At 44.5% G+C, this 27,424-nt stretch overlaps 1 protein-coding gene across 4 annotated transcripts in view; it reads right to left on the bottom strand.

Moving 5' to 3' along the window:
• Window positions 1-27,424, bottom strand: part of ANKLE1 (ankyrin repeat and LEM domain containing 1) — a 204,319-nt gene that overhangs the window by 30,950 nt on the left and 145,945 nt on the right. For 2 of the 4 annotated variants that reach the window (XM_068233769.1, XM_068233771.1), the window contains 2 exons: window positions 20,341-20,500; window positions 1,420-1,549 (listed from right to left, as the gene is read on the bottom strand). In XM_068233769.1, coding sequence (XP_068089870.1) covers window positions 1,420-1,549; window positions 20,341-20,500 — 290 coding nt within the window. Of the gene's footprint in view, window positions 1-1,419; window positions 1,550-9,093; window positions 9,152-17,705; window positions 17,817-20,340; window positions 20,501-27,424 lie in introns of those variants that run through there. The other 2 variants (XM_068233770.1, XM_068233772.1) reach the window with 2 other exon arrangements.

Here is a 27,424-nt window from a genome sequence, read left to right as displayed (position 1 = left end):
ATGCCAGGGTGTACTAAAAGACAGTATGCTTGCCTGAAGAGGTGAGATTTCAGGTTGCGCCTAAAAAGGGTAAGTGTGGGTGTGTAGCAGATGTGTTGAGGGATAATGTTTCAGAGGAGAGGGGATGGAGAGAAGTTTTGTAGGTGAGAATGAGAAGAGGTGACCAGGTGACAGGAGAAAATGGTTAGTAGAGCGGAGAATGCGTGTAGGATGGTATTCAGAAATAAAGTTTATTTAGATATGAATGAGCTAGATTGTAAAGTGCTTTGCAGGCAAGCGTCAGGCTTTTGAATTGTATCCTTTGTGTAATTGGCAGCCAGTGAACAGACTGACAGAGTGGGATAGGGCTGGAGAAGCAGGAGGAGAGGTGGATGAGTCGTGAAGCAGAGTTTATGATGGACTGTAGCAGAGTCACATGGTTAGCGGGCGGGCAACACAGCAGTAAGTTGCAGTAGTCTAGACATGAGATAATCAGAGCATGCACAAGTAGTTTGGTAGTATACTGTGTGAGAAAAGGGCAGATGTGGGAGATGTTTTTTTTAGGTGGAGGCCGGCGACAAGAGGATAGTTTGTCAATGTGTGGTTTGAATGAGAGAGAGTGTGTTGGGATGGAAGGAGAGAGAATTTGAGTAAGTTATGATCAGACAGGAAGAAGGGAAACCTTGCTGAGAAATTGTCTAAGAAAAGACTGGCTGGACCTGGGGGACGATAGGTTACAGCAATTTGAGAGTGAAGCCTATGGAAGATCCTAAAGCTTCCATCTCCTTAGGTAAGTATTCACTTTTTTTATTTTTTTACCACCACTATTTAAATTGGCCCTAGACTATGATGGACATATGACCATGGCAAGGATTAGATTGCGAGCCCCTCTGAGGGTCAGCTAATGACAACACTATATACCTGCAAAGCTCTGCAAAATATGTCAGCACTAAATAGCTCTAAATAAGGGGACAGTGGGGACAGCAGCAAAATCAATGCTTATTGCTCCTGCAATTAGTCGTGTTCCCTTGCCTTGAAATGATCATGGTTACCGCCCCCCCCCCCCCCGCCCCCCCTTCACCATCTCACAACACAAGCATTCTTCAGATAACTTAGAAAAACTATGAGTAGTTAAATACTATATGCTTAGTAGGAGTAGTTAAAATATATCTATATTTTATTTTTACTAATAAAAGTTATAATTACAAGCATCACAGACTGACCTAGATATATGCACCGTACATGCAAATAAAATGTGCTATTACCCTGGCAGTTCTAAATATCAAACACTGGTTCCACTACATAATCTATAAGGACTAGTGGCAGCCCTAGCACATAAATATAAATAAAACAAACACCCAAAAGTGACCCTACTTATTTTGCACAAAGGTGGGGCTTTGTCAGGGGTATGTAGTGAAAGAAAGTGCTCGAATAACTTACCAATTGCATCTACCATGCAAGCTTCTCTTGTATAAGCCTCTACAGGGATTGTGCTCTGGAAACAGTGAAGAGAGAGCACACCCTGACCACTTCTCCATATGTCTAGAATATGCAGTGTTTTAGAGCAACGCTGAAAAAAAAAGGAAAGTAGGATAATATTAATAAGAACAGTCATTCCTCTATGACAAGAAAGTAATCTGCTTCCAACTGACAACTGAAGAGAGAGGTATACGGAGGCTGCCATGTTTATTTCCTTTTAAGCAATACCAGTTACCTGGCAGCCCTGCTGATCCTCTGCCTCTAATACTATTAGCCATAGCCCCTGAACAAGCATGCAGCAGATCAGGTGTTCAGACTTTAAAGTCAGATCTGACAAGTCAGATCTGACAAGACTAGCTGCATGCTTGTTTCTGGTGTTATTCAGATACTACTGCAGATAAATAGACCAGCAGGGCTGCCAGGCAACTGGTATTGGTTAAAAGGAAATAAAGATGTCAGCCTCTGTATACCTCTTACTTCAGTTCCCCTTTAAGACTCATGATTGAAGCATATTTGAATTCAACATTGGTGCAGAGGCTGCAGTATGACATTAGGGTTGAGAATTCTGTATAGGGCTAACTAAAGTGTCCAGATCAATTGCATGGCGTCTCCTTGATACTCCTTATGTATTCGCAACAGTTTCACTAAAGTGCAACATAGTTTCCTGAATTGTCTCCAATTCCTGTTGTGCTCCTGCTTGTCCTTCACGTATGGTAATAGTCCCAATACCTGCATATGCATAAACTCACTATGACATAATATCGTTTAAACTTTTCCACCCTTCCACCATAGGCATGAGTTGCCTAGGAATGCTGTAGTAAGGGGTATAGCCTAGCCTCCACCAACCTTCACTCCGAAACTCTGTGACCCCCCCCCCCCCCCCCCACACACACACACACAGAAACCCTCACCAGATTATGCACTCTTTCAGAATATAGTGGTATTCACACTTTTGGTTACTTTTGCAACCATGGCTCTTACTCCTGGAAGCAATTCTGCAATGGTAAAACTATAATGGCATAGTACGTCTGTTCTTAATAAACTACATTCACAGCAAAAAGTCAGGCTAAGTGACATAGACCTCACAGTCCTATATAACAGGGCTGTATATTAAGCTCTCTCCAGCCTCTTACCATATTCACTGCCACCCCTCTTATATAAGGTGTGTGTGTGTAGGTGTGTGTGTAGGTGTGTGTGTGTGTGTAGGTGTGTGTGTGTGTGTAGGTGTGTAGGTGTGTGTGTGTGTAGGTGTGTGTGTGTGTGTGTGTGTGTCAGAGTTTCAGAGTGAAGGTTGGTGAAGGCTTGGCTATACCCCTCTGCACAGCACTCCGAGGCAACTCATCCCAATGGTGAAAGGGTGGAAAAGTTTAAAGGATATGCCATTGTGAGTTTATGCATATGCAAGTATCAGGACTATTACCATACTTAAAGGACAAGTAGGAGCGCAGCAGGAATTGGGGACAATTCAGGAACCTAGGGTTGAGAATTGTGCCTCATGTAGACCAAGTTAAGGATATGAAGTAATGTGATCTGCTGGGCCTTACCTGAAGATAATTTTGAAAAATATCAGGTAAGTAATGTTGCTTACTGCTTTTGTTTGAATGTCAGCCATTCAGAGTTGCTTTAAAGTTAACATTTAATATTGCAAATGGTGATCTTGAAATACAGATCAGAATAATATCACAGTTTGCTTGGGGTAGAACGCCACATTTTGTCTTTTAAAACCCTAATTAGGAATAAAAATCTCACAGGCCTCAACCTTCTCGATCTTAAAAAATACTGTATATACTCGAGTATAAGCTGGTTTTAAAGACCCCCCCCCCAAAAAAAAAAGTCTCAAAAGTGGGGGCCTCGGCTTATACTTGAGTCAGTTGCTGACCCCCTACCAGTTCACCAGCCACTGCAATATAGCTAATACAGCTGAGCTGTGATGGCTGTGCCCCCCCCCCCCCATGCGCAGAGCGGTGTTGTCTTATTGCCCTGTCTTGTTCTCCTAAGGGCCCTTTTACACTTAATCAGTTGGTATGCGTTCGTATGCGTTAGTGTGCGTTGGTACACGGTTTTTCCATAGCAGTGCATTGGGAAGAAGATTTCAGTTAAAACGCGTTAAGTGTGAAAGGTGCCATAGGAAAACATAGAACTTACTTTGAAAATCTGTTTTCTTTCCGTTTTAACTGAGAGCAACTGATTAAGTGTAAAAGGACCCTTACAGAGCGAGATTTACATGGCTGTGTGCCGCTGCACCGCCTATAGAATGTGCATATTTGTGTGCAGCCCTCTGTGTCTTTCTGTCCCTCTATGCAGAGTGCTACATGGTTCTTATATCGCAATTACCAGTCCACGAGGGCAATTCCTACCCTCGGCTTATACTTGAGTCACTCATTTTTTCCTGGGTTTTAAAGTAAAAGTTGGGGGGGTCAGCTTATACTCTAATATATACGGTATTCATAAACAGAGGGGACCTATCACCAACCAAAACACTAGTTACCACTGTAACCACTCCATTGTGGTCCCCATTGCCCTTGCCACTTCTTCAGCAATTAGTACAACCCCTGTAAAATACAAACAGCATGCGCAGCAGAACATGCTCACTCTCAATCTGCACCACTGGTGACCCCACTGCACATTATGACAAGCATCTTTCTCAGTCTGTCCTCCCCTGGTGCCCGCTTATTTTCCCCTACCTACCATGCAAAATATAAACAGAAAAAGTGTTCATTAGAGGTTGCTGGAGGAGGTGTGGAGAAGACATGTAATTTGCAGTCCGTCTATCACCGGCACCTGAATTACAGCCACGCGGGTGCAGACTAGGGCTGAACGATTTTAGGAAAAGACTGAATTGCCATTTTTCTAATTGTGATTTCGATTCACGATTTTCAATACACAACAATGGATCTGCACACCGATGGAGAGTGTGAGTGCCTCCAGTATAGGTAGCCAAGTATGGGTGCCCCAGTAAAGGTTAGCAAGCTATAGGTGCCCCAGTAAAGGTTTGTCAGCCATAGTTGCCACAGTACAGGTTAACTAGCTATAGGTGCCACAGTACAGGTTAGGCAGCTATAGGTGCCACAGTACAGATTAGCCAGTATAAGTGCCACAGTACAGGTTAGCCAGTACCTGCGGGTACAGATGCCCCAGTACAGGTTAGCCAGTATAGGTGCCACAGTACAGGACCCCCCCTCCCCCCACAGAGGTTCCCCTGCTTTCTCCCTACCTCTGCAGCAATAGCAGGCAGCCAGAGCTGTCACTCACCGTGCCTCTGACCCACTCAGATTGCACAACCAGTTCCGGTACTCTGTCTACAGTACTGGGGCACAGCTTGATGACGTTATCAAGCCATGCACTCTGGTAGTGTGGACAGAAGAGACCGGAGCTGGTGGCGCGATCTGCTCGGGAGAGAGGCATGGTGAGCCCCGGCCCCCGCTATTGCTGTGAGGGGTGGGGGGAACCGCTGCAGGGGGGAGGAGGTTAAAAAATGCAGCTTTGACGATCACGTGATTGTCTTGTCCTAAATCATGATTTCGGTCTACAAACAATAGATCATTCAGCCCTAGCACAGACTATAGCTATAGCTGCAGCGATAAAAGGTGCTACACGGCGCCGAAGTGCCTCTTTTTGCTTTTGGGGATTATGCATCAAGAAAACAACGGTGCAATTAGACCTCACACAAAAAAATATCACCCTTTACAAACATAAGTGAAATCACCCATTTAGCTGTCTCTTGAGCACTAGAGTCCCTGCATTATAGTGGTGCGCTACTGCTTGAAAAGATTGTTATACCTTGCTTGGCATCCTGGCTGCAACAGGCAAATAGAAACATAGTCCTATTTTGGACATAAGATTCAATATACATGAATAATTGATAAAAAACCTTCCATTTAATCAATCATATAATTTGCATGATACACTTATGGTTAATGCTACCCATTTTGGATCGCACAATCAAAATATAGTCCAATAATTTGGAGTCGATGAATGAATATGTAAATTCTGTATGCAAAATTATGCAGCTTGAAAATAGATTAATCAAAACTCACCAAGTTCGAATTATTATTATATTTATAAAGCGCCAACATATAACGCAGCGCTGCACAATTGATAAATGGGTTAACATACAAGGTAGAACCTACAGGAAACTCACAACAAAACAAGATCATGCAAATGATTTGATAACAATACAGTGTCATAGGTCAAAATAGAGACTGTTCTATTCCACAAGAGGGGCGATTGTCAGTAAGATTGCATAATCAAGCTGGAAACACTAGGGAGGAGGGCCCTGCCAAAGGCTTACAATGTAAAGGTTGGGGGTGGAGACAATAGGTGCATCTGTTGAGAGGGTGTCTAACAAAACATATTATGGTGCTGGTGTAGGGGGGTATGCAAGCATGAAAAGGTGAGTCTTGAGAGCTTGTTTGAAGGTATTAAAGGTGGGGGCGAGTCTGATGGCTGGTGGGAGCGAGTTCCAGAGAGTAGGGGCGAAGTCCTGCAATCCTTCATGTGACTGAGATATGCCTGGTGCGACTAGGTGCAGGTCATTGGAGGATCGGAGGGGGAGGGCTGGTATGTGCATGTGGACCAGATCAGAGATGTAGGTCGGGCAGGTCTTGTTTACGGATTTGTAGGCCAAGAACAGGATTTTGAAATTGACCCTAAAGCTGATGGGGAGCCAGTGAAGGGCTTTACAGAGCGGAGTTGTAGAGGCGCTGCGATGAGAAGAATGCATCAGTCTGGCTTCCGCATTCATTACCAATTGAAGTGGGGCAGTACGGTTAGAGGGGAGGCCAGACAAAAGAGAATTGCAGTAGTCTAGGTGGGAGATGACAAGGGCGATAAGGAGTTTAGTGGTGTCAGGGGACAGGTAGGAGCGGATCTTGGAGATGTTGCGGAGGTGGAAGTTGCAAGATCTGGCAACACCTTGGATGTGGGGTGTAAAAGAAAGTTCAGAGTCCAGGGTAACGCCTAGACAGCGGGCTTGGGAGGTAGGGCGGATGGTAGTATTTTCGATAATGATGTGCAGATCTGGGAGGGGTGCAGCTGTGCGGGGTGGGAATATTAGAAGCTCAGTCTTGTCCAAATTAAGCTTCAGGTACCTGGCGGCCATCCAGGAGGAAATGGATGTGAGGTCATGGTAGAGGAGGAGAGATCTGGGGTGCAGAGGTATATCTGGGTGTCATCGGCATACAGGTGGTAATTGAAACCCATGGAGGAGATGATTTTGCCAATTAAGGCAGTATAGAGTGAGAACAGTAGTGGTCCTACCAACTGAGAGGGGTGTAGGAGTGGATGAGGAGCCATTGAAAAATGTTGTGAAGGAGCGGTTGGAGAGGTAGGAGGAGATCCAGGCTAAGGCTAGGTCCTGAATGCCCATTAACTGCAGGGAGTGGTGGTGGAGGAGCAGGGAGTGGTCAACAGTGTCAAATGCCGAGGAGAGGTCCAGGAGTAGCAGGATGGAGTATTTACCTTTGGCAAGGCCATTGAACACTTTGGTGAGGGCTGTTTCTGTAGAATGGGCTGTGCGAAAACCAGATTGCAGAGGATCGTGAAGGGAGTTGGAATTGAAGAAGTTGGTCAGGCGTTGGTGGGCCAGGCGTTCAAGAATATTCGAGGCAAAAGGGAGGAGAGAGATTGGGCAGTAGTTGGATGGCAGAGCAGGGTCAAGTGAAGGTTTCTTTAGCAGAAGAAGCACAGTGGCCTATTTGAATACGGAGGGGAAGATGCCGGTGGAGAATACAACTGGTCTATCTTCAAGCTACATACATTTTCATAATCCTACATCCACTTTGAATTATTTGTGTCTTACTGACCAACCCTACTCTACTCCCTTGTTGAACCAAATTTAAGGTGCCCAATAATAATACAATTTTTTTGTACAATCTTGCCATATCTACATAATATGAGGGATTACCTAAAATATCCATTCAAAGTATATTCACTCAGTTTACCCTTCTACTACATACATTTGTAAATATTGTACAAAAAAAAAAAAAAAAAAAAAAAAGATTGCATCTTGCAGCAGCAGAGGAGACATGATGGAAATCTTCCGATTCCCATCGATCCGACTGGAAATAGCATCGTTTGTACCCAAGCATTAGAGAGTAAAGCTTTTTGGGACATAGGCCACAATTCACTAAGATCATGCTAATGATAAGGCAAGTGAAAACGTATCACCGCAAATCGATTGGTCTTTTAAGTGTTCATTCACTAAAGAGGTTTTCTTTATTAAGGTGTAGTGATAACTTTTCACAGTGAGTGTCATCATATCTCTCCAGTTCTTAAAAATAAACTCCGACCAAGAATCAAACTTCATCCCAAACAGTAGCCGATACCCCCTTTTACATGAGAAATCTATTCATTTTCACAAACAGACCATCAGGGGGCGCTGTATGACTGATATTGTGGCGAAACACCTCCCACAAGAAGCTCTGAGGACCGTGGTACTCCTGGCAGTTTCCTGTCTATGAACCTTGTTGCATTGTGGGAAATAGCTATTTACAGCTGTTTCCAACTGCCAAAAAAGCATGCAGCAGCCACATCACCTGCCAACAGTAAAAATGTCACCATGTAATAAATGTCAGAATGTAAATCAGGGATTTTAAAGATTTTACAATGGGCAAACACTGACTAAATCATGTATACATAATTATTGTAAAAATGAAGCACTTTTTATTACATTATTTTCACTGGAGTTCCTCTAAGTTATCCCCCCCCCCCATGTCTACGGTGAGTATTTTTCTCAATACAAAGTCAACCTCTGCATAAAATACAAAAAATTAAGCAGACGGCTCAGAATCCTCCACTTTACACTGCAGTCTCTAATAACACTCCGGGTGATCATTTCTCACATGCTCTAGAGTGGTTATCATTTGCACCCCTCTGAGACTTAAAATCCTGTCTCTAAGTTTAGCTTACTGCATGAGATAAATTGCTTAATGACTACTAAATGACTTAGGGCACATACACATGTCCAACTTAATGCACAACCAGCAGCACAACAAGTTGTTTACACGACAAGTACATATACACGCCAACCAACTAAACAACCAACTCACTTAAATACTATGTGTGCAAGCTAAACCACTATTACATGTCAAATAGAAATTAGGGCTTGTAATTATTGATATAGTATACATAAACAAAAAAAAAATACACCTTTATTTCCACATAAAATATTGTCACCATACATTGGACTAGGAACATAATTTAAATGATGTAATAACCAGAGCACATTTTATTTTAAATCCAAACTGAGAAATAAGGATTTTTTTCTTCTTATTCCCTTTAAAATGCATATAAAATAAAATAAAAATTCTTAGTAAAAAGTACCACAAAAAAAAGCCTAATATGTGTCGAAAAACACAATACATAGATCATTTTGGTATGCCAAGTAGTAAAAGTTATTGGCAAATGAATAGGAGAAGCGTGATATGTGATAATTGCTCTGGTTTTTAAGGGGAAATAATCTGCGGTATTGAAGTGGTGACCTAATGGATGGTAAAGTAGTATTGCTATATCTGCAGACAGTAACACATTATGTGACATACTACAGAAGGATCTTGACAGTATGTTTATATGAGGTGGCAGAAAGCATATACGGTAAGTGTCTGCAATTGTGTGAAAGCCAATAATTACACTCACCGGTAATTGGTTTTCTGCGTTGCCTCTACGAAGTGTGTGAACCGGGAGATTGCCCCGCCTGCTTAGGGGACAGGAAGCACAAGATACAATTAAATAGCCACATCCTCCTACCTATCCTCAGTGCATTGACTATTACCTTGATTCAGTAGGAGACTTACCTTTAGATTTGGGTGGGTAGGTTCACCCTTCGTAGAGGCAACGCAGAAAACCAATTACCGGTGAGTGTAATTATTGGCTTCTGCTCACCTCTACTCAGGGTGTGAACCGGGAGAGTTAGAATATTACCTCTCTTAGGGCGGGATTACTACCGACAATACTTTACGACCAAACCCAAAGTCTTGGTGACTCTGTAAATCCAAACGGTAGTGCTTTATGAAAGTATCATAAGAGGACCATGTGGCAGCCTTACAAATTTGGAGTATTGAGGCAGAATTTCTTTCTGCCCAGGAAGAGGAGACAGCCCTAGTGGAGTGTGCTTTGACATTAACAAGGGCTGGCTTACCTGCTATTTCATAAGCTTTGCTTATACATAACTTTAACCAGTGACTTAAAGTACTCTTGGACGCTCTTAACCCTTTACGAGCACCCTGAAACTGAACAAATAAATTATCCTCCTTTCTATATTCTGCAGTTTTATCTAAATAAAACAAAATCATTTTCCTGACATCCAGGGAACTGAACTTTTCCTCTTTTCAGTTAGAAGGATTCGGACAAAAAGAAGGGATTAAGATTTCCTGTTCACTGCGGAAGTCTGTGACAACTTTTGTAGAAAAATTGGGAGGTAACTTAAATGTGATTGTATCCGGTTGGATAGACATGAATGGTGGCTTTATGCTTAAAGAGGAACTCCAGTGAACATTTTACTGTTGGCAGGTGATGTAGCTGCTGCATGGTTTCTGGCAGTTGGAAACAGCTGTAACAGCTACTTTCCACAATGCAACAAGGTTCACAGACAGGAATCTGCCAAAAGTTCAAACTTTTCTTGTGGGAGGGGTTTCTTGTGAGAGGGGTTTCACCACAATATCAGTCATACAGCGCCCCCTGATGGTCTGTTTGTGAAAAGGAATAGATTTCTCATAAAAGGGGATATCAGCTACTGATTAAGATAAAGTTTAATTTTTGGTCGGAGTTTCTCTTTAAGGCTTGTATTTCCCCTATGCGCCTAGCTGTAGTCACGGCTACTAGCAAACATGTTTTTAGCTCAATATAACAGTATAGACCACGCTATGTAATAATACAACAATAAACATTTGTGCGTTATGCAATCGTATCATAACAGTGCAATCACTCTCAGGGTTAGATTTTAGTGTAATTAGATAGCGTGGTCTATACTGTTATATTGAGGAGCTTTTACTATTGTAGGCACATTTTATTGGCCTGATTAAGCGGGCTGAGATCCGCGAAACGCGTTGCCTGTGCTAAATAAAAATCTTTTGTGATATACAAGGATTTCGTCATTGAGGTAAGCCACCTCATACTTTCATTTTTAAGCGGTTTTTAGACGCTTTTATTCAACTAGGGCGCCTCTTTTACTCCTACTGTGCTTAGTTTACCCCCACACACGTAGTGTCTTAGGGGTGGCGACAGACCACAGTGGACGACTGTCCCTATTTTTTCCAAGGAGAGCGACCACATCCAGGTCCCGGCTGGGACTACCCCGAGTGGAGTCTGGTTTATGATCTCCATCTGCTTCATATGGTCGGTTGCCCTCTGCAACCCCCCTTTGTGAGTAGTAATTTTTCAATTGTATTATCCATTTTTACATCGACATACTGCACTATTGGGCTCCCGTTTTTGTCTCCTATAATTTTTCTCCACAGGGTGCCGAGACACCCCCACTGCATTACGTCTTAATGAAGGATTCTGAGTTTTCCTCACAAGCCTTTGTAGACTCTGGAGCAGCAGGGAACTTCATCGATTTCAGTCTTGTTTGTGATTGGGGCATTCTTTTAATACCCATGGAGAGAAAATTGTATGTCACAGGAATTGATGATTCTCCTCTACAGGAGAGACAACCACTCTCCCAAACGGCACTGCTCTCTTGCCGTATTGGTCTGTTCCATGTCAAGGAGATACAATTTTATGTACTCAAAATGTCCTCATGCTCTGTTGTTTTAGGCCTCTCGTGGCTACAAAAACATTTTCTCCAGTTTGATTGGAGTACAGGACAACTCACGTCCTGGTCCTCTTTTTGTCCGAAAAATTGTCTGCAAAACATGCCATTACGTTCTGTCAATTTAACTGTAGAAGGTGTACCTACGCAATATGAACAATATTCTGATGTATTTTCTCCTCAATCAGCAGATAAACTTCCTCCTCATCGCTCTTTCGATTGCCCCATAGATTTACGACCCGGTACTATGCCTCCTAGGGGTCATATTTTACCCTCTGTCTGGTCTTGAGAAAAAGGCACTGAAAGAGTATATCAAGGAGAATTTGGAGAAGGGCTTCATCCGTCCCTCTAGCTCTCCGGCAGGAGCAGGCTTCTTTTTTGTCCAGAAAAAGGATGGTGGTCTCAGACCTTGTATAGATTATAGGGGTTTGAATAACATCACTGTAAAAAACAGATACCCGTTACCTTTCATAGAGGATTTGTTTTCCCAAGTTGCTGGAGCACACATCTTCTCTAAGTTAGATCTGAGAGGGGCCTATAATCTAATCAGGATCAGACAGGGGGACGAGTGGAAGACCGCCTTTAATACTCAGGACGGTCACTATGAGTATTTAAGTCATGTCCTTTGGGTTATGTAATGCACCGGCTGTATTCCAGGACTTTGTGAATGAGATATTCAGGGATGTGCTCGGTAGATTTGTCATTGTCTATCTTGACGATATTCTCATTTTCTCTGAGTCCCTGCATATACATCGCCAGCATGTGAGATATGTTCTGCAAAAACTTAGGGAGAATTCTCTTTATGCCAAATTGGAGAAATGTGTCTTTGAGGTTAAAGAGATTCCCTTTCTAGGATACATTATTTCCGATTCGGGACTATCTATGGATCAGAAAAAAGTTGCAGCAGTTCTGGAATGGCCCCAACCCTGTGGTCTTAAACCTCTTCAGAGGTTTTCGGGTTTTGCGAACTACTATCGCAAGTTCATTCGCAACTTTTCGTCCATAGTAGCTCCTCTGACTGACATGACCAAGAAGGGTGCTAACCCCTCCACTTGGTCCTCAAAAGCTTCTCTGGCATTTCAGACTCTCAAATAAGCTTTTTGTTCGGCTCCTATTCTGAAATATGCCGATGTACTCCGCCCTTTTGTTGTAGAGGTTGACGCCTCAGAAATAGGCGTAGGTGCTGTTTTGTCTCAGTACGCTGGTCAACCTGAACGCCTAAATCCCTGAGCCTTCTTTTTATGGAAGTTTTCCTCTGCTGAACGCAACTATGACATTGGCAATAGAGAGTTGCTGGCAGTCAAGATGGCATTTGAGGAATGGAGGCATTGGTTGGAAGGGGCAGAATATACCATTACCCTCTACACAGACCATAAGCACCTTGAATATATTGAAGGAGCCAAGAGACTGAATCCCAGGCAGGCTCGGTGGGCTCTCTTATTTTCACGTTTTAAATTTGTAATTATGTATAAACCTGGAAATAAGAATGTGAAAGCTGATGCTTTGTCCAGGTGTTTTGAACCTGAAGAATCTCAGTTAGCTACACCCTCGAATATTTTGTCTGACCATGTAGTAATTTCCGTGACTGAACTATCAGCTGATCTGCTGGAATCACTTGCTCAGTTTCAGGCAGAGGCTCCATCTGACAAACCTCCGGAGCTTCTGTTTGTCTCTCTGCATTTACGTCTATCTGTACTTGAACAACTACATTGCAGTAAGGTAGCTGGTCACCCAGGTGTAGCCAGAACTACTGATCCACTCCTACGTCATTTTTGGTGGCCTTCCATTCGGAGTGATTGCAAGGACTTCGTGGCAGCATGCTCCGCATGTGCCAGGAGTAAAGTGCCCAGGATTTCCCCGGCTGGGACTCTACAACCTTTGCCCGTTCCCACTTCTCCATGGACACACATTTCCATGGACTTTATAGTGGTTCTGCCACCTTCCCGTGGAAAAATGGTTATTTGGGTGGTGGTTGACCGTTTTAGCAAAATGGCACATTTTGTACCGTTAGAAAAACTGCCTTCTGCTAAAGAGTTGGCTGATCTCTTCCTCGAAAATATCTTCCGTTGGCATGGTATACCTGAAAATGTGGTCTCTGACAGAGGGGTGCAGTTTGTTTCACGTTTTTGGAAAAGCTTCTGTTCCCATATTGGTATGTCCATGTCCTTTTCGTCTGGATTTCATCCTCAGACTGATGGTCAGACAGAAAGGGTTAATCAGTCCTTGGAGCAGTTTTTGCGTTGTTATGCATCTGAGTCCCAGGAAGACTGGGTGCAGTTTCTTCCATTTGCAGAATTTTCCCATAACAACTTGTTGAATGCTTCATCTAAATGCTCTCCATTTCAGGTAGTCTTTGGACGGTCTCCCAGATTTTCTTTTGTCCCTTCTTCATCCACACCTTTTCCTGCACTCCAGGATTGGGTGAATAGGATGAAGGAAATATGGTCCTCAGTTAATCAGAATCAGAAAGTTGCAGTTGCCTCTCAGAAAAGGCAAGCCGATCGCCATCATTCTCCTCAGAAGGAGTTTTTACCCGGAGACAGAGTATGGGTGTCTACTAAAAATACAGGTCTACGTCAGCCTTCAGTCAAACTTGGTCCAAAATACATCCTTACAGTATTACTGAAAAAAATAATGAGGTGACTTACAAAGTGTGTCCTCCAGCTTCCATGAGAGGAACTAAGTCCTTTCATGTCTCTCTGCTCAAATCTGCTTCTGAAGCGGATACCACTCCTCCCCCCCCTGTGATCATTGATGGGGAACCAGAATATGAGGTGGAAAAGATTTTGGACTCCAGGAGAGTGAGGAGTTCTGTACAATATCTGGTTCATTGGAAGGGTTATGGGCCGGAGGAGAGGTCTTGGGTTCCGGCTCATAGACTTCATGCTGATGAGTTGATTGCTGAATTTCATACTTTTCACCCGGATAAACCTGCTCCGGCGTGTTTGGAGACCCCGCCTCAGGGGAGGGGTAATGTCAGGTCTGCGGATCTTACCAACGCTGCAGCTGCCAGCAGCGTGTCCGCGACTTCCAGGTAGTCTGCTCGAATGGCTGGGGATGACGTCAGCGGCGCTCCGGCTGGGCTTCCTACGCATAGAGTGAAGGAGGGTGGACGCACGCGCTGTCAACGTTGCTCCTCTTATTCACTCAGGAAACGTGTCAGCTGACAGCCGGTCAGCTGACATGCATGGGTCCACATCCGGATCCGGATTGGCCAAGCAGTTTGGGGGCGTGTTCTCCTGCATACCCGGGCTTCTTAAGCGCTGCTTTGACACTTGCTCACTGTCTGCTCTAGCTAACCCTTCGCAGTGAAGGCTTCAGACCTTAGTCAGTCCGTGTGTGGCTTGAACCGGCAGGACCCCGGGGATTCCATACTAGATCAGCTTATTATTATATTGATTACTTGTGTTTGACTTCTGCCTGTTTCTCTGACTTCTCTTTGCCTGCCTATTCTGTACCTTTGCCAATCTGATCTGTTGCTGACCTCAGCCAAAGGTACAGAATCGGCAGGCAATGAGTAATCAGGCAATCTGATCTGTTGCCGACCTCTGCCTGATTACTCACTTTGATTTTCCCTGCCGATTTTGTACCTTATCTGTCTGATTTGTTGCTGACCCGATTTGTTTGACTATTCTCTGTACCTGTATTCAGTGTTAGTACTGCCTTCTACTGACACTGTCTGTAGACACTTCCCTTTCTTGGGAACGTCTAATACCTGTCTGTCTGCTAGTGCCCTCACACACTAGTAGATTGTTACAAGGAGTGTGAGTTCCCCCTGGCTTGTTTATATGAGTTACTGCCGTCTGGTTGTCTGAGTAGACAATTACATTTTTGTTTACGAGCAGATTTTCCCATCTCTGTAGAGACTTCCCGCCAATAACTCTTTGTGATTGGATGAGAAGGTCTTCTGTATTGGAGACCACCTGCCTTGGAGGTATTCTCGACCCAGATGCGCTCCCCATCACCAGAGGCTCGCATCTGTGGTAATAATCACTGGATTTTGCGACATCCAACTTACACCTCTTTGCAGGTTTTGACCGGAAGTCCAACCAGTTCAGAGAATGAATCACTGGATCTGACAAATTGTTCTTTTGATCTAGATCTTCCTGTCTGCCCAACCCCTGACACAAGATCGTTAGTGAAGAATTCTGTAATTTGCTTGAGCCCATGCTACTGCTGGAATACATGCTAAATACTTGCCCAGGAGAGACATAGCTTGTCTTACTGTGACAGACTTTGCTCTAGAAGTGATCACCTGTCCTACTTTCTTTTGTGGCAGACAGGAGATCTGGTTCACTGTGTCCAGTGATACTCCTAGAAATTATTTTTTCTGATCTGGTGTAAGGTTGGATTTCTTTAGATTCAAGATCCATCCCAGGTCCTTCAGGACTGTCAGAACCATCTGAACATGCTCTTGGAGAGTATCTTTGGATTTTGCCCCCATCAGCAGATTGTCTAGATATGGTACTAGAATGATCTTCTGCATTCTCAGATGTGCTGCAACTTCTATCAAGATCTTTGTAAAGATCCTGGGAGCACTTGAGATCCCAAAGGGAAGCGCTTTGAATTGTAGGTGAAGGACCTGGGATTGAATACGAACCGCTGCTCTCAGGTATTTCCAGTGGGCTGGCAGAATAGGTACATGATAATACGCGTCCATAAGATCTATGGACGCCATGAAGTAATCTTTCCCCAGAAGTTGAATTGTGGAAGTAATTGATTCCATGCAAAACTTTTTGTATTTTAGAAAGAGGTTCAAAAACCGAAGATTTATAATGAGGCGAAAATCGCCGTTCGGCTTTGGAACTAGGAAGAGAGTGGAGTAAAAACGCCTTCCTCTCTCCTGAACTGGAACCTCGTCCACAACTCCCTTCTGGAAAAGATTCTTTACGGCATTTTCCATTGCAGACTGCTTTACTGGGGCCTGCAAAAACTTGTTACTCGAAAGTGATTTGGAGGTTTCCTGAAAAACTGAATTTTTTACACTTTCCTGATCGTCTGGCAAATGTATTTGCTTTTTGAAATTTTTTTCCAGGCTGGGAAATATGCTTTTAACTTGCCCCCCACCTGAATATAGTCATTGTTCAGTATTAGATTGTTTGGGGGTATTTGAGGATTGAGGATTAAAGAGCCTTTGGCTTTGAGACCTTTTTTCATCTGCCATTTTTTATTTCGGTTCCTTCCCTCTATAAGTTTTTCTAGAGCCCCAAAATCTATTCTTGGGAGCCTGTTTTTTCTTTAGAGGGGTAAAAGTCTTTTTCCTTACAGCTGCCCTTTCTAGCACTTGCTCAAAGGCTGAACCAAACAACAGGTCTCCCTCAAAGGGAAGACCACAAAGATGTACTTTAGTTGCCACATCGCCTTCCAAGTTTTTTAGCCATAAAAATCTGCGCACAGAATTAATTAAAGCTAGACTCCTCGCCGAAATTCTAACCGCCTCACTAGAGGCATCCGCCAGGAATTTAGCGGCTATCTTTAAGATAGTGACTAATAGGGAAATACTCTCAAGAGGAGCGCCATCCTTCAAGCGAGCCTACATCTCCTGCAGCCAAAGAATTAAGCAACAAGCTGTGCAGGTGGCTGCCAAATTAGGAGATAATGAAGCAGATATAGCATCCCAGGCTTTCTTGAGTAGAATCTCCATTTTCCTATCTGACAAATATTTAAGCAACCCTGGCCCATATGCAATTCATTCTTTCACCTGAGTTTTCTCCTAGGAGATAATTTTTCATCTTAGATTTAAAATAACTTTCCAGCACTTTTCAACTAAAAAATACCAAAATGTAGGTGTAAAAGTACTATCAAAACTGTTTTGAGTATTTTTTTGCTTTCTGGTGGCTTAAAATGCATTTTTTTTGCCAAATTTAAAATTATCACCTAGGAGAAAACTCAATTGAAAAAGTGAATTGCATATGGGCCCCTGTGTCCTCAAAAGGGATAGATTAATCTCTAGATAATTTTGAAATGGCAGCATACATTTTTGGACATTTAGACCATTTAATTATGTCTTCCTCATTAAAAGGTGAATGTCTTTTAAATGATTTTTGATATATACATCCTCTTTACAGGTCATTTTCATTCATCCACAATTAAATCAATCATTGTTTTGTGCACTATAAAAACCACCTGTTTCTGAACAATCTGTTCTGAATACATATCCTCAATGGAAGCCGGTTTAGGCTTTTTAATAGGAATATTCAAAGCCGTGCAAATGTACTCTAACAATTCACTAGACTGATCAGGTAACAGTTGAAATGTTCCTGTTAGAGCTTTTGGATGTCTCCTCTTCCTGAGCGGAAGATTCTCCAACATGCTCTATATCCTCCGAGGAGGAATCAACAGCCCTCTGTGCCCCAAATACCCCAGGTAAGTCCGTATCCAATATAGGAGGGACAACCCCGGGAGTAGCCGGTAAAGTGGGAGCTTCTTTTGTAGCTAAGAACCTTTCTGCTAAATGCTCCTGAAATTTTGATAACATATTCAACATGTCATCACTTACATGCTTTACCACTTGTAAAATAAATGCATTGCACAGGGGCTTAGGATAGGAAGGGGCTAGCCTCTTCTGACAAATACCACACTCCCTTGTGGTTTTAAATTGCATGGGGTTCTGCAAAACAAAAGCAGAAAGAGAGGCAAGTGTTAGAGTACAAAATAGAAAAAAGTATCACCCCCAAGTACTGAATAACAGACCTTACCTGGTCAGTATCAGGCTGTGACATGGTGCCCCTGCCCTGGGAGGTATCCTCTAATACTGGATGACAGGAGAGGAGCGGTGTTCAGCACACCAGTCACCACTGTGTCTGGGTATCAAACAGACGCCAGTGGCGCTTCCACGAGGCTTTGAGGTCCGCCCCCCGCCGGCGGCTGTTCCGAATGCACCATGAAATAACTTCCACCGCCTCTAGTGGAAACCACCGCCCCCTCGCTCAGCTCTCTCCCACAAGCCGGATGCAAGGGATTAGTGCAGGACCCACAGCGGTGCAAGCACGTCGGGTCCTGCTTCCACCAGCCCATCATGTCCTGTCTCAGCCCCACACAGCGGACGGCAAGGAGTCCCAGCATTAGTTACTCCTGCCGGCAGGCAAAGACAAGGGCTGGCCTTACCCTTGGACTCCCCGGAGAGCCCAGTGAATCGTATCCTGTCTGTCCAGGAGACATGAAAGCACTGAGGATAGGTAGGAGGATGTGGCTATTTAATTGTATCTTGTGCTCCCTGTCCCCTAGGGAGGCGGGGCAATCTCCCGGTTCACACCCTGAGTAGAGGAGAGCAGAAACAAGTGTTTGTACTAGAGGTCAGAGTAGAGTCCAACTGTGAAAAGAAACTCTGTTCTATTTATATATGTATCTGAACAAATCATCAATTATTTGGCTTGAAAAAAAAAGGGCAAGGGGAAAAAAGGTTTTGCTATTTAAGAAGGGCTTTTCCACCTGCAATCGCTAGCGTTCACGCTGAACGCTAGCGATTGCTGAATCGCAAAACCGGCGATTCCCCCGACGTTTGCGCCCGCGATTTTGCTATGCTATGCACTGCATAGCAAAATCGCGGCAATTATCGCTCCGCCGCGCGTTCGCGTTCCCGACAAAAGCGAATTCCTATGTTAAAAAGCAAACCGTAGCGATTGTAAAATCGCTAGCGGTTTGCGGTTTTGCGATTCAGCCAGCGCAAACGCGCTGGTGGAAAAGGGCCCTAAGAGGTCAAAATGTAGAATATTTTACCTCAGGAAGAATTTATGGAAAATTCTATAGGTGTATTAAAAGGAGGCTTGGACACTTTCCTTGCATTGGACATACACAGCTATAATTACTAGTCAATTTGTAGAAAAGGAATGGATTCAGGGATATTATTTGACTGCCATCTAGAGTCGAGAAGGATTTTTCCCCCATAATTGGCCAGGCCTTGTAAGGGGTTTTATTTTTTGTTTTCCCCTGGATCAACAGTGTTGCTCCTATTTGTTTCTTCCTTTGTTCTCCAGGATGAATTTAAACAGATGCCCCTTTTCAACCAAACTATAGAATGATATTTGTGAGGCAATCCTAGCCATAGTATATATTTGTCTGTAGCTTCAAAATCAACCTGCACCATTTTCAGAGTTTATTTAGATGAACAGCTAAAATTATTAGAGGTTTCCGCGTCATCACTGGGGTCCCATTTAGTGATCGCCTTGTAAGATTATACTTTGCTAACTGCTATTGTATTTTCACAGTAGACTGCACCCACCTCGACGTCTCCCCCCACCCCCCAAAAAAAGGTTCATTGGCATTAGGCTCATACACACGCCTGGCGCAACCTGTGTACATTGGTCACTGTCCCCCAAGGGATCCACCCATGCTGAAAATATAGCTAATGCCTCTCTTCCCCCCCTCTCTTCCCCCCCCCCCAAAAAAAAAGCTAGGTAGCATACATATCTGCATGTTTGCAAAATATTTTTGTTTCATCATTACATTTATTCTTCCTTTACCAGAGGTGCTTACTTAACCTCCTGGGGACCGCATAATGCAAATCCTACGTCGCACTTGTGGCTGTCCAAATCTGATGCGGCTTAGGATTTACGCCGCCTGCTGCTTCTGCTCCCAACGCCATTGTGCGCACCCGAGAAGGGAGATTAAGCTATCATATGACAGCTGACATCTCCCCTCAGTGATCAGGTGCCATTGCTGTAGGCTCCTGATCACATGATCACTACGATCGCTGGCCAATCATAGCGATCACTATTGGCAGTGGCGGTCAGAGGGGAAGATGACGGAGACTCACCTCATTGACATTCCCCTGGTGATCATCGTTCCCCTCTGCTCCGGCCAGCACCCCCGGTCGCCTTGCCTTAAGTGTTGGGTCCTGGCTTGCTGACGTCATCAAGCCGCGACCCGGAACTTAGCGGCAGTGCAAGCGGGGACGCCGGCCAGAGTGGAGGGGGCTAAAACAGCTCATCGCTGGAGCCTGGGAGGTGATTAAAGGCTGCTGGCAATATGGGTGACACCTGTCAATACAGCGGACACCATGCCTAGCTATCTGTGGTGGGGATCCGGCTGCTTGACCTCTCTGAAACGCCCCCCCCCAAGCATGTAAAATGGCCTGGTCCTTAGGCAGCCGGTCCCCAGAGGGTTAAACAAGCCTCAGAAAATAACACAAATACCTGTTTGCTGCTGTCTTTGAAGAATGTCAAAGCTTCATACAGATGGCAATAGGGACGAGCACGTTTTCCTTTGCCCACATAAAAAACAGCTCGTATAAAAGTGCGAAAGCAGTCAAGCTGGGATATAGTGTGTGAGCGAGATGGAAGATTTCTTGTTACTCTAAGAGGAAGGAACAAAATACAAAATACATTTGAATACAGACCGTTCATATAAAAAAATAAATACATACATTTGGACTTGGGCTGGGCACTTACTGAAAGTGTAACAACCACTAATCTAAGGAAACACTACATATATTACTGTATTTGAATTCTTATATTTGCATTTAAAAATGGAAAAAATGTATATGCATATACTCAAACACATGATAACCTGGCCACATGATCCCATGCACCATCAGAGTCAATTACATGTGCATATCATGATATATATATATATATATATATATATATATATATAGATAGATAGATAGATAGATAGATAGATACTCAAACACATGATAACCTGGCCACATGATCCCATGCACCATCAGAGTCAATTACATGTGCATATCATGATATATATATATATATATATATATATATATATATATATATATATATATATCATGATATGCACATGTAATTGACTCTGATGGTGCATGGGATCATGTGGCCAGGTTATCATGTGTTTGAGTATCTATCTATCTATCTATCTATCTATCTATCTATCTATCTATCTATCTATCTATCTATCTATCTATCTATCTATATATATACATTTTGTGACTCAATTTTTATACAGAGATTTGTGACGCCACAGAGTATGACAAGTTTGGAGGACAGTTACGATCTAAGGGCTGATCTCACAACTTTTAAAGCACCAGCTTATTGTAATGAACATTGTGCCTCAATTCTCCTGCTGGTGGCAGACTTTGTACATACTATTGATAACCACCAGTAGATAGATTCCACCAGTCTATGGAGAATTGCTGCAGCTTTGCTCCACCTGAATCTGGAGTTGTATAAATATATAAATAGTTGCTGCAATTCTTTGGTCCACCGGCAAGTGGTACCATGGGTTCCAAAGAGTTTGCATATGAAGTCCCAGTAGATTGGCGTACAGCCCATGTTTCCCATTATTTAAGGGTGGCAAAAACTCAGATCCGGGAAATTATAGACCTGTAAGCTTAACATCAGTTGTGGGCAAACTATTTGAGGGGATACTAAGAGATACTATACAAGACTTCATAGTAGAAAATAATCTTATTTCTCAGCATCAGCATGGGTTTACTAAAGACAGGTCCTGTTTGACTAACATGCTCAGCTTTTATGAGGTCAAAGGTAGTGAACGCTAATGTGGATATTGGGAATGCTGCAGATGTGATATACTTGGACTTTGCAAAGGCCTTTGACACTGTTCCCCACAAAAGGTTGGTGCAAAAGTTGAGGAAGCAAGGACTGGGGAAGAGTCTGTGTGCATGGATAGGGAACTAGCTAGTGGACAGAAAACAAATAGCTGTGGTCAATGGATCATACTCAAAATGGGTGACTGTTAGCAGTGGGGTCCCACAGGGGTCTGTACTGGGTCCATTGCTCTTCAATTTATTTATTAATGATCTAGTACAGTGCTGTCCAAGTTCACGGGCATGGAGGGCCATTTTTTTTTCAGACCCCATGGTGGAGGGCCGAAGGTTCTTGCTAGAGCCGCAGACAACACCCCCCCCCCCCCCCCCCCAGGAAAAAAATGCAATTAAAGGACAATTAGATTGGCAGCACTTTCCACAAAATGCAATTTAAGATCTTGCTGAAGTTGTGTGGCACATGCAGCGCGCCAAAAACCGCGAGGGTTCTGTCGTGCGTAGAGCAGCGCGTATAGCGCGCCGAAAAATGGGGGTGGCCATGGACCAGAATGCGGGTGTGGCCACGGTTGGAGACAAATTTACATGAACTTAGCAATGTGGGACATTAGATTAGGACAGTGGTGGCGAACCTTTTGGAGGCCGAGTGCCCAAACTGCAACCCAAAAGTCACTTATCTATCGCAAAGTGGCAACAGCAATTTAAACTACATACAAACGTTTTAACTCATACATAAACATTATGGAAAATCCAAGTTGAAAATAAACTGTGAAGATAAACAATTTCATCCATCCTACTCAACTTATTTTCTGTTTTAAAAAGCTAAAAAAGTAGGTTTAATGCTATTGTCTCATGATGATGATTCAGCTTTTCCATAGTCTCGCATCGCAGTTCGCAATCAGGTGAACCCCAACAAGACAAATTCAGCAATCATGAGGCCCCCAACAAGACAAATTCAGCAATCGTGATGTCCCCAAGAAATCTTGAGGCCCCCAAGACAAATTCAGCAATCATGAGGCCCCCAACACGACAAATTCAGCAGTCATGAGGCACATAAATAGACAGCATTTCACATAAATAGGCAGAATGCCCCTTTAATATCGTAGACCCCTCTCAACTGGCTTCTAAATTCTCCTCTACTGGCTGCTGTGCCTGGCAATAGTGTTTTTGGCCGGATTGGGAATATGTGGGCTGAAATGCCTTGCGGTGCTGCTGTGGCCGGGCTGGCGGTGATGCTGTGGTGTGGCCGGATGAGGTAGTGACAGGTGCCCCCCCAGTTAGTGACAGGTCCCCCCCCCTCAGCTGAGGTAGTGACAGGTGCCCCCCCAGCTAGATAGTGACAGGTGTCCCCCCCCCAGTTAGATAGTGATAGGTGTCCTCTCCCAGTTAGATAGTGACAGGTGTCCCCCCAGTTAGTGACAGGTGTCCCCCCAGCTAGATAGTGACAGGTGCCCCCCCAGTTAGATAGTGACAGGTGTCCCCCCCAGTTAGATAGCGACAGGTGTCCCCCCAGCTAGATAGTAACAGGTGCCCCCCCAGCTAGATAGTGACAGGTGCCCCCACCAGTTAGCGAGGTGTCCAGTGCCTCGCCCGTTATCTCTCTCTCCTGTGTCCCCGCTGCCGCTCCCGCTGCCCCACAGCTCAGACCTCACAGATCGCGGAGCCTGAAGCAAGCAAAGTGTGCATGGCACCCGCGCGGCTGACCGTCACACGTGGAAGTGACTAATGATGTCACTTCCGCATGTGCCGTACTCGTGTATGCGGGTACCATGCCCACTTTGTTTATCTCAGTCGCCGCGATCTGTGAGGTCTGAGCTGTGGGGCAGCGGCAGCGGTGACACAGGAGAAGCCACGATAAGAGGGAGCAGGCATGGCGCCCATAGCGCAAGCCATGCCTGCACCTCATGGAGACGAGCGGGCCGCAGCAGGTGGCCTGGCGGGCTGGAAGCGGCACGCGGGCCACCAGTTGGACAGCGCTGATCTAGTAGATGCAGTAGAAAGCAATGTTGCTATTTTGCAAATGATACAAAATTTTGCAGAATCATCAACTCTCAGGAAGATAGTGACACATTGCAGCAGGGTCTGGATAGGATGGTTATATGGACACATAAATGGCAGATGAAATTTAATGTTGAAAAATGTAAAGTCATGCATTTTGGTCGTACCAATGGTCTAGCACCATACAAAATAAATGGGATACAGTTGGGGACATCAAACTTGGAGAAGGACTCATCGACTACAAGTTAAATAATCATATTCAATGCCAAGCCGCTGCAGCTAAAGCTAATAAAATTTTGGGATGCATTAAAAGGGAAATAAAAACTTGAGATGCTAGCATAATATTGCCCCTGTTTAACTCTAGTAAGGCCACATCTGGAATATGGAATTCAGTTCTGGGCACCACATTACAGGAAAAATATTGCAGTTTTAGAGCAGGTGCAGAGACTAGCAACAAAATTGATACGTGGGATGGAAGGTCTCACTTACCAAGAAAGGTTAGATAAACTGTGTTTATTTAGTGTAGAGAAAAGACGCCTTAGAGGGGATCTAATTAACATGTATGAATACATCAGAGGGCAATATAAAAGCTTGGCGGATGAGCTTTTTGTCCCTAGGCCTCCTCAAAGGACTAGAGGACATAATCTGTGCATGTAGGAAAAACGTTTTAGCCATTTACTTAGGAAAGGGTTCTTTACAGTAAGAGTGATTAACCTCCTGAGCGGTATGGACGAGCTCAGCTCGTCCATCACCGCCGGAGGCTGCCGCTCAGGCCCTGCTGGGCCGATTTTCTTCAAATAAAAAGCAGCACACGCAGCCGGCACTTTGCCAGCCGCGTGTGCTGCCTGATCGCCGCCGCTCTGCGGCGATCCGCCGCGAAAGAGGGTCCCCCCAGCCGCCTGAGCCCAGCATAGCCGGAACAAAAAGTTCCGGCCAGCGCTAAGGGCTGGATCGGAGGCGGCTGACGTCAGGACGTCGGCTGACGTCCATGACGTCACTCCGCTCGTCGCTATGGCGACGATCTAAGCAAAACAAGGAAGGCCGCTCATTGCGGCCTTCCTTGTTTATTCTGGGCGCCGGAGGCGATCGGAAGAACGCCTCCGGAGCGCCCTCTAGTGGGCTTTCATGCAGCCAACTTTCAGTTGGCTGCATGAAATAGTTTTTTTTTAATTAAAAAAAAACCCTCCCGCAGCCTCCCTGGCGATCTCAATAGAACGCCGGGGAGGTTAAGATGAGGATTGCATTGCCACAGGAAGTAGTTATGGCAAATTATATACCTGCATTTAAAGGGGGCTTAGATGCTTTGCTTGTGTTGAAAGACATCCATGGCTACAATTACTAGGTAACGCCCAGTAATGTTGATCCAGGGATTTTATCTGATTGCCATCTGGAGTTGGGAAGGAATGGTTTCCCTTCTGGTGCTAATTGGACCATGCCTTGTAAGGGTTTTTCGCCTTCCTCTGGATCAACAGGGATCTGTGAGGGAGCAGGCTGGCGTTGTTCTTTGTTCTCTGGTTGAACTTGATGGATGGATGTCTTTTTTTCAACCCAAATAATTATGTAACTATGTAAGTCACCAGACAGATTTGGCTGCCTACTTAACCACTTGACGACCACAGTGCCAACCCCACCCTCCCCCCCCCCCCCCCCCCCAACGACCAGGCTGTTTTTTGCAGCACTGGGTGTGCAGGCTTTTCAGCCTCCTGCACAGTCCAGCTATGGAGCCCAGCGATCAGATTCACCTCCTTTTTTTGTCCCTAAGGGGACATGCCGCTGGAGGGGTCCGATCACTGCGGCAGTTTATTTTTTCTTCTTCAGCCTCATCAAGGCTCTCTCTCCCCTTCCCCCTCCTTCCTCCCTCCCCTCCGCCTACAGAATGGAACAGGACGGCGATCCGTCCTGTTCCAACTCTCATAGGCATCAGCCTATGAGAGGACAGCGCTCCCCGGCCAATCAGAGGCGGGGATCGCTGATCTCGTACAGCGATGCGGTCCCCGGCAGCTGTACGTACGGATATAAAGAAAGGGGATTTCTTTCCCCTGTCATTTACAAATAGCCTGCTAGCCACGATCGGCGGCTAGCAGGCTAATCACGGAACTCTGTTCCGTGAAGTGGCAGGGAACGATCGCGCATGTGCACGGCCGTTCCCTGGGAAACTGCAGCCCCAGGATTTGATGCCAGTTGGTGTTAGGGGTCCTGGGGCTGCCACCGCAGCCACGCCCATCGGCGTTAGGCGGTCCCCAGGTAGTTAAAGTGAACCTGAGGTGAAAGTGATATGGAGGCTGCCATATTTGTTCCCTTTTAAACAATACTAGTTGCCTAGCAGCCCTGTTGATCCATTTAGCTGCAGTAGTGTTGAAGTACACATCTAATCTCATCAATTCTGACAATATTGTCAGCAACACCTGATCTGCATACGCTTGTTAAGGGTCTGTGTTATGCTGGATACACACGTTGCGTTTCCGCGTTCGATGCGGCGTTCGATTCGCGTCGATTCGATTATTTCCGAGCATTTCCGAGCGCATTTCGATTATTTGTAGGTCGAATGCCATGTAAAGTATGGCAAATCGACCTAACGATCCATCGACCTGCGAATCGGACATGTTGGAAATAATCGAATCGACGCGAATCGAACGCCGCATCGACGCGGAAACGCAACGTGTGTATCCAGCATTACACTCAGCTTTCATATAACTCACCTCCGTTTCTGCTTCAGATCACTGCTAGTTACCTGTGTTGATACCTGAACACCCATTTCTGTCCGAGAAACCAGATTATATGCCTTCTGGATCTTGACTTCAGCCATTGTTCTGCCTCACGATTTATCAGGGCTATGGAGTCAGAGTCGAAGAGACTGAGCAATTTTGGGTACCTAAAGTTGAAGAGTCCTGCAGCAGGTCATGTACCCGAAATGTGGGTTGGGTGCGGGTACCCAAATTGATTCGAGTTGTGGGTACGGGTAGTTAAAACAAGCATAAGAAAATTCTGTATCTTTTGCCTTCCCAAAATCTGTTATGAATACTGGCACCAGAATATTTTCTTGCTGACTTGTTTACTGCTCCTCATCTTTAATGCCAGCAGAATCCTTCCTGCTCTCAAGCTGAGACCTCCCCTCCTCCATACTAGTGCATACAACTGGGAACATGCCAGTGTTAGAATGAAGATGTGTTGTGTTTTTCATAGAAGACAAGAAATCACTGGGGCATGCTCTGTTAGAAGGAAAGGTGTGATAGGAAAGCTCTGTCTGTTAGTGGCTGGGGATATTTGATAAGACAAGAGCTATAGAATGTTCTGGCATGTTCTCTAAAGCTGGAGGTAGGAGGTAGGGAAGCACATGGCAGATAGGGAAGCACAGGGCAATTAGGGCCAGTGCACACCAAAAACCTTTAGCAGATCCACAAAACGCTAGAGGTTTTTGAAGCAGATTTTCAGAGCGATTCTAGGCATGTTTAGAGAGATTTTCTAAACATGCCTAGCGTTTTTTGGAGCGTTTTTGTGTAGCAGATTTCATATATTGATACAGTAAAGCTGTTACTGAACAGCTTCTGTAACAAAAACACTTGGAATACTGCTCTGATCTAGTGTTTTTCAGAAAAATTAAATACAGGATTTTATTATCAGACAAGTACAAGACAATGGGGCAGATTTATCAACACAAGTGCATGCAAAATGGAGGGAAATCTATTGCAAAAGTGAAACAATTGATGTGTGTGTGGCTTTTTATTTTCTTTTGGTTGTGATAAATG

The sequence above is a fragment of the Hyperolius riggenbachi genome, chromosome 1 (genome assembly GCF_040937935.1).
Source record: "Hyperolius riggenbachi isolate aHypRig1 chromosome 1, aHypRig1.pri, whole genome shotgun sequence".
Lineage (NCBI taxonomy): Eukaryota > Metazoa > Chordata > Amphibia > Anura > Hyperoliidae > Hyperolius > Hyperolius riggenbachi.
The sequence above is the reverse complement of the archived record's forward strand: the minus strand, read 5'-3'. Positions and strand labels throughout refer to the sequence as shown.